Source organism: Triticum urartu, chromosome 7A (genome assembly GCF_056163025.1).
Source record: "Triticum urartu cultivar PI428250 chromosome 7A, HENAU_Tu73, whole genome shotgun sequence".
NCBI lineage: Eukaryota > Viridiplantae > Streptophyta > Magnoliopsida > Poales > Poaceae > Triticum > Triticum urartu.
The window spans coordinates 450,836,589-450,844,675 of NC_141879.1; the positions used below are offsets into that span (position 1 = coordinate 450,836,589).

At 47.8% G+C, this 8,087-nt stretch overlaps 1 protein-coding gene across 1 annotated transcript; it reads right to left on the reverse strand.

The window, feature by feature from the left end:
* Positions 1-9: 9 nt before the first annotated feature.
* Positions 10-2,093, reverse strand: LOC125521739 (pentatricopeptide repeat-containing protein At1g53600, mitochondrial). The gene has a single exon (XM_048686804.2). The coding sequence runs from the start codon at positions 2,072-2,074 to the stop codon at positions 20-22; it is 2,055 nt and encodes a 684-aa protein (XP_048542761.1). The 5' UTR covers positions 2,075-2,093; the 3' UTR covers positions 10-19.
* Between the last annotated feature and the right edge of the window lie 5,994 nt (positions 2,094-8,087).

Consider the following 8,087-nt stretch of genomic DNA (forward strand, 5'->3'; position numbering starts at 1 on the left):
GTTATCTAGAACTACAAGTCTAGAAGTGTTCACTATGTATTCTGTTTTCTGCAGCCTTATCCTGTATAATAAGGCTATAGCCAGGGGTTTTACTGGCCATGTTGGACAACTGTAGAACTTTTAGCATGTCTCCGTCATCCTTCATCCCCGCAGATGAGAGCATATTTGACAGGACGGTATAAGCTGCTGCGTCATAAGGATCCAACTCAAGAAGCTTCTGCGCTGCTATTTTTGCATAAGCAAGATTAGAATGGAGACTACTAGCACTGAGCAAAGCTGCCCATGCATCAGAATGATCATTCTGGGGCATCGAGTTAATCATTTCCAGTGCTTCCGCAAGGAGGCCAGCACGACCTAAAAGATCAACCATACATGTATAATGGTCAGGGTTTGGTTCAATGCCATAGACTGATCTCATTGACTTAAAGTAGTTGTAACCTTCTTGAACCAGACCAGCACGTGCACAGCCAGTCAGAATTCCCACGAATGTCGCATGGTTAGGCTTGTGGCCATCAATTTGCATTTTGGTAAAAAGCTTGAATGCATCTTCAGCAAAATTATGTTGAGCAAATGCTGTAATCATAGAATTAGTAGCAATAAGACTTGGACTGCTAATGGCTGAGAAAACGCGATAAGCCTCAGCCAACCTTCCGCATTTTGCGTACATTGATACCAGAGAAGTGTGAACAGAAGAGTCAAATACCCATCCCATGTTGATTGCATATGCATGAGCTTGCATTCCCTGATTCAACGTTGTCAAGCTAGCCAAAGCACTAAGTAGACAACTAAAAGCTACTGTATTAGGTTTGCACCCTTCTCGTGCCATGCGACAAAACCACCGCACTGCACTTAAATAGTCTCCATTTGTAGCAAGACTAGAAATGACTGCAGTCCAAGCAACCTCATCTTTTCCTGGCATTTGCTCAAACAGGTCAACAGACTCCCTCATCCAACCCCTGTTAGCGAATCCAACAACCATCGATGTCCAAGAAACAGCATCCTTCTCAGGCATTAACTTGAACAGGACATGTGCTTCTTCAACCAAGTTATGCTGGACATAGCCTGTGATCAACGAGTTCCATGATACTATGTCTTTCCACTTCATGCAAGCAAATGCCCTTCTAGCATCAACCATCCAACCAAACCGGGAATACAAGATGATTATTGAATCACCCAAGAAAACATCCATTTCAAAACCCATTGCTACAATCAAACTGTGAATCTGAACTCCTTCTCTGACAAGGCAAGCCTCAGCACAAGCATCTAGCACAACTGAGAGTGTCGTTGTATTAACCTGAACACCTGCCCTTCTCATGTCCAGGAACAGCAACAGAGCATCTGTGTACATCCTAAGTTTCACATATCCACGAATCATCGAGGTCCACGAGACCACATTCCGCTCTGGCATGGTCTCAAACACCTTCCTCGCCTCCGACACGCTTCCGTGTTTGCAGAGCCCATCGACGACCGCGCTCCAGGATATGACATCCCTCACCGCCATTCCGTCAAACACCCTCAACACCATGCCAAGCTTCCCAGCCCTCAAGTACCCGGCCATCAACGCATTTGACCCTACTGGGTCACGCCACTGCCGTGGCATCTCCGCATACACAGCCTCAGCCTCACGAAGCATCCCTGCCCTGGTGAGCCCCGTGATCATGGCGCCATAGGACACCGCGTTCCTGACCGGCATCTTGGAGAAGAGCGCGTGCGCGGCGGCTGGTTGCCCCGCGCGGAGGTAGACGGAGAGCAGGGCGTTCCAGGAGGGGGCGTTGCGGCGGGGCATGTCGTCGAAGACGAGGCGCGCCGAGGCGAGGTCGCCGTTGTCGGCGTAGGCGGTGAGGAGAGCGGTCCAGGAGATGACGTCCCGGCGGGGCATTTGGTCGAACAGCTGCTGGGCGTCGCGGAGGCGGCCGCGGCGGCCGTACGACGTGAGCTGCGCATTGAGGTGGGCCGTGTTGGGGCGGCGCGGCGGGGGCTCCTCCTCCGGGAGTGCGTACTGACGGGGCACCACGGTGAGAGTGGCGGTGGCCGGAGCTCTTGGCAGTCGCAGTCGCAACGCGGCCGTTGTCATTGAATGAAACCACTGTATGTGCCAGTGCGCACATCTGGTCGAAGAGTTAACGAATCTACTGTCCACATTTTTCACACTTTTTCAAAACTGTGGGTAGCACAAAACACAATTTTTTAAGATTTTGGTAAAAAAACACCACGTCTACTTTTTGCATAAACCACTAATCGGTAAATTAGCGCGTGAGGATATTTCCGACATGTAGGACCCGCTACTTACTGACGTGAAGACGCCTTTAGACGCGGTCGTGTAAAATTGAATCGGTACACGCAGGAGACGTCGCTCGTTCCCCTCTATCGCTCACTTACTCGGTTCTCCGTGTGTGTTCCTTGTTGAAATGATCGATATGGTTGACTAGAGGGGTGAGGGGGAGGAGGGGTGAATAGGCAACTACCAATTTTTAACTTTTCTTAATAAATTAGGTTTAGCAACAAATAGGTTGTTTAGTTGTGCAACTAGGTGAGCAACATATATGATGTTAACAACAACAACAACAACAAGTGCAAGCAAATGATACAACACAATAATATCTTGCACAAAGTAAAGGGAAAAGATAACCACAAGTGGAGCCTGTGAAGACGAGGATGTGTTACCGAAATTCCTTCCCTTTGGGGGAAGTACGTCTCTGTTGAAGCGGTGTGGAGGCACAATACTCCCAAGAAGCCACTAGGGCCACTGTATTCTCCTCACGCCCTCACACAATGCGAGATGTCATGATTTCACTAGTGGTGCCTTTGAAGGCGGCGACCAAACCTTTACAAACAAGGTTGGGGCTATCTCCATAACTTGATTGGAGGCTCCCAATGATACCGCGGAGCTTCACCGCAATGGAATGTGGCTTCGAGGTGACCTCAACCGTCTAGGATGCTCAAACACCCAAGAGTAACAAGATCCGCAATGGATTAGTGGGGAAAATTAAATTTCTCTTGGTGAAAATGTAGATCCGGGCCTTCTTAACCAATCCCTAAAAAATTAATAAGTTTGATTGGCTAGGGAGAGAGATCGGGCGAAAATGAGCTTTGGAGCAACAATGAAGCTTGGGGGGAAAGAGGTGAAGTCTTCTTGGGAAGAAGACCCCCTTTTATAGTGGGGGGAACAAATCCAACTGTTATCCATCTCACAGCCCGCAGACGAGCGGTACTACCATTCTACGAGCGGTACTACCGCTCACATGAGCGGTACTACCGCACATATACATGATGCAAGGAATAAAGAAGAACAAGGGAAAAGCAGAGGGCCGGGCGGTGGTAGCCGCGATGTTAGGGCCGGTACTACCGCCCAAACTACCGCTGCTACATCCGTCCATCTCCTGGGGACAAACAAGAGGCACAGCAGCAACCCAGAGGAACCACCGTAGATCCCGACACAAAAAATCGAGATCCCCGGCCACGAGCGGTAGTGCGAGCGGTGGTCACAGCGGTACTACCGCCTATAGGCGGTACTACCGTTGTGGCCAGGGGTACTACCGTTGTGGCTCTTCTCCCCTCCTTCGATGCAACACGGAGGACAACTCCAAAGAAACGGAAGTGGTTGATGGGTGCAATATGAGTGTGTACGTGTTGATTCTACCTAAACCTTTTCGTCACGGACCCCTTCTTGATAGTACGTTTTCCCTACGACTTAAGTCCACCAAAAAAGAACCGCGAGAAAGAAAACCGTCTTCTCTTGAAACTCTGAGGGCAACGAATCGTCTTATGCCATATGCTTGATAGTCTGAAAGGCTCAATGCACACGATTAGTCTGTAAACATGTTGTCATCAATCACCAAAACCACTTAGGGAGAAATATGCCCTAACAATCTCCCCCTTTTTGGTGGATTGGTGACAACATAGGATTTGCACAAAGGATAAGGCAAAAGAGGTGTGCAACCCCATAATCTACAAAATATAGACAGGCCCCCCTAGATATGTGCACTATTTTTGATATGCTTTTGGAATGCAAAATGCACACATGTAGGATCCACACTCCTCCTATATTTTATAGACCAAACCATACTTGCAAGGATAGTAAGAAGAAAGCAAGAAAGTGATACTATGTGAGCATATGAATAAGAGCATATACAAGATATATCTCACAAGTTATAACTAACATAAAGTACTAGACATAGATAGATAAGGATCGATATGGTTGACTAGAGGGGGGGGGGTGAATAGGCAACTACCAATTTTTAACTTTTCTTAATAAATTAGGTTTAGCAACAAATAGGTTGTCTAGATGTGCAATTAGGTTTACCAATTTTTAACTTTTCTCCGTGTGTGTTCCTTGTTGAAAGGATCAATATGGTTGACTAGAGGGGGCGGGGGGTGAACAGGCAACTACCAATTTTTAACTTTTCTTAATAAATTAGGTTTAGCAACAAATAGGTTGTCTAGATGTGCAACTAGGTGAGCAACCTATATGATGTTAACAACAACAACAAGTGCAAGCAAATGATACAACACAATAATATCTTGCACAAAGTAAAGGGAAAGATAACCACAAGTGGAGCCTGTGGAGACAAGGATGTGTTACCGAAATTGCTTCCCTTTGGGGAAAGTACGTCTCCGTTGGAGCGGTGTGGAGGCACAATGCTCCCCAAGAAGCCACTAGGGCCACCGTATTCTCTTCACGCCCTCACACAATGCGAGATGTCGTGATTCCACTAGTGGTTCCCTTGAAGGCGGCGACCGAACCTTTACAAACAAGGTTGAGGCTATCTCCACAACTTGATTGGAGGCTCCCAACTATACCACGGAGCTTCACCACAATGGAATGTGGCTCCGAGGTGACCTCAACCGTCTAGGATGCTCAAACACCCAAGAGTAATAAGATCCGCAAGGGATTAGTGGGGAAAATCAAATTTCTCTTAGTGGAAGTGTAGATCCAGGCCTTCTTAACCAATCCCTAAAAAAATCAACAAGTTTGATTGGCTAGGGAGAGAGATCGGGCGAAAACGAGCTTTGGAGCAACAATGAAGCTTGGGGGGGAAGAGGTGAAGTCTTCTTGGGGAAGAAGACCCCCTTTTATAGTGGGGGGAACAAATCCAACCGTTATCCATCTCACAGCCCGCAGACGAGCGGTACTACCGCTCCAGGAGCGGTACTACCATTCTACGAGCGGTACTATCGCACATATACAGGATGCAAGGAATAAAGAAGAACAAGGGAAAAGCAGAGGGCCGGGCGGTGGTATCCGTGGTAGTAGGGGCGGTACTACCGCCCAAACTACCGTTGCTACATCCGTCCATCTTCTAGGGACAAAAGAGAGGCACAACAGTAACCCAGAGGAGCCACCGTAGATACTGACACAAAAAATCGAGATCCCCGGCCACGAGCGGTAGTGCGAGCGGTGGTCACAGCGGTACTACCGTTGTGGCTCTTCTCCCCTCCTCCGATGCAACACGGAGGACAACTCCAAAGAAACGGAAGTGGTTGATGGGTGCAATATGAGTGTGTACGTGTTGATTCTACCCAAACCTTTTCAATACGGACCCCTTCTTGATAGTACGTTTTCCCTACGACTCAAGTCCACTAGAAAAGAACCGCGAGAAAGAAAACCGTCTTCTCTTGAAACTCTAAGGGCAACGAATCGTCTTGTGCCATATGCTTGATAGTCTGAAAGGCTCAATGCACACGATTAGTCCGTAAACATGTTGTCATCAATCACCAAAACCACTTAGGGAGAAATATGCCCTAACAATCTCCCCCTTTTTGGTGGATTGGTAAAAACATAGGATTTGCACAAAGGATAAGGCAAAAGAGGTGTGCAACCCCATAATCTACAAAATATAGACATGCTCCCCTAGATATGTGCACTATTTTCGATATGCTTTTGGAATGCAAAATGCACACATGTAGGATCCACACTCCCCCTATGTTTTATAGACCAAACCATACTTGCAAGGATAGTAAGAAGAAAGCAAGCAAGTGATACTATGTGAGCATATGAATAAGAACATAGACAAGATATATCTCACAAGTTATAACTGACATAAAGTACTAGACCTAGATAGATAAGGATAGGATAGCTCATATGTCTCACACCATATGGTCTCGAACACACATGACGAACACAAACCAAAGCAAACGAGTTCGAGCGAAAGCCAACTGCAATGGAGAAACACACTCAACTGATGACACACGCAAATCTCTACACCCTCTCCCCCTTTGGCATCGAGACACCAAAAGGGTAGAGAGGACACCTAAACACGACGGTGGTAGCAATACTCCAGAACATCACCAATCATGTTCCTCCTCCTTGCCAGACTCCGCGGCAGCAGCCAAAGGGCCTGCAGTACCATCATCTAAATCAATCCACGGGTAGTGCACATGAACCCAAGCCTCCTCATTAGTGGTCCTCTCCTCAGAGCCATCAGACACGGCGAGGCCAACCTGCCTCATAATGGCCTTGTCACGACAACGGGCCTTCTTTGCAGCAACATGGGCCTTATACTGACCCTTGGCCTGCAGACAAAAGAGCTTCTTCATCTTCTGCTTGAGCTTCTTAGCCCAAGATGGCTCCTCTGACGGCTCATAGTCAGGCTCATCGTCCTCATCATCCTCAGACTGCACTTGTGGGGTAGGAGTTTTCGTTCCCCGCTTCTCCTTCTGCCGCAACTGAACAACATCATGAGACACTAGGTCTCCAGTGAGAAGCTCCTCATCCAGAAACGTAGATGCCCATGTCTCCTCAATGAGCTGCATCAGGTAAGGGCCATATATGATGCATTTGCACTCCAAGATCGCACACCGGAGCTCTGACCACATGACATGAGGCACATCCAGATATTCCCGAGAACCCTTCTCCTTCTGGCAAAAGAGAAGAAGATCCACCAGATAGGAATGCACCATGTCCTGATTGCCAACACGAGGGAACAAAGTGTTCCTGAAGATCCTATGCATGATATCCAGAAACGGCCAAAGCTCATAGGAGACATGTCCAGTATCAGAAACCTTCCTGGTGGAAAACTGCCACAGAGCCTCCTTGTGAGTAGCAGCGGCCTCCCAGCGAGGGTGAAACCAAATTGGGGTTTGGGCGCCCTTATCCTCATACGACAACAAGGCCATAAAGTTCGGCTGAGAAGCAGACAAGTGTCGTCCATTGGTCATCCAGGAGAGGGTCCTGTCCTCATCATTGAAAAGTATCGAGATGGACCTAGAGGGGGGGGGGTGAATAGGTACAATTACAAATTTTAATTATTACTTAGCAATTTTAGGAAATAATGCAGAATATGAAAGTGAGCCTAACAATTGCAAGTGTGGTGCTAAGGGCTAAGCAAGATAAACAAGTAACACAAGTATGTAATTGAGCAAGCACAATATGAAATGAGTAAGAGCTAAGAGACAAGCAACCACAAGTTGAGAGTTAGGGTTAGGGATAACCGCAACTCCGGGAGACGAGGATGTATGCCGATGTTCACTTCCTTGGAAGGAAGCTACGCCACCGTTAGAGAGGTGGATGTTACCACGAAGGCACACCAACGCCACGAAGGCTCACCCTATTCTCCCTTTGAGACAACACCACAGAGGCATTTCTCAACCACTAGTGGTAGACCTTGGGGTGGTCTCCGAACCCTCACAAACTTTTCCGGGGGTAATCACAAGGGTCGATTCCTCTCCGAAAGACTCCTACCGCCTAGGAGTCTCCAACCTCCAAGAGTAACAAGAACGATGGGGAAAAGCTCAAGACTTGCTCAAATCATGAATTCCTTTGGTGCAAAGAAGGGGAAGGAGTGGATCTATCACTTGATCGGACAACTCCTCTCAAATGCTCTCGAATCCCTTGGGGATCTAAGATTTGGTGTGGAGGAGTGAGTGAGTGAGAGAGAGAGAGTGAAATGTGTTCTAGGGTTTGTTTAAAGTGAATGGTCAACCCTCTCCTGTGGGGAAGAGGGGCTATATATAGTGTGAGCACAAATATGGCCGTTGTAGTGCAAATGAACGGGCAGGACAGACATCCAGGCTAGGGGCCGGACATCCGGCCTGACGAGCCACTCAAAGAACAAGGCAGAAACAGAGCAAAAACCAGAGGGGCCGGA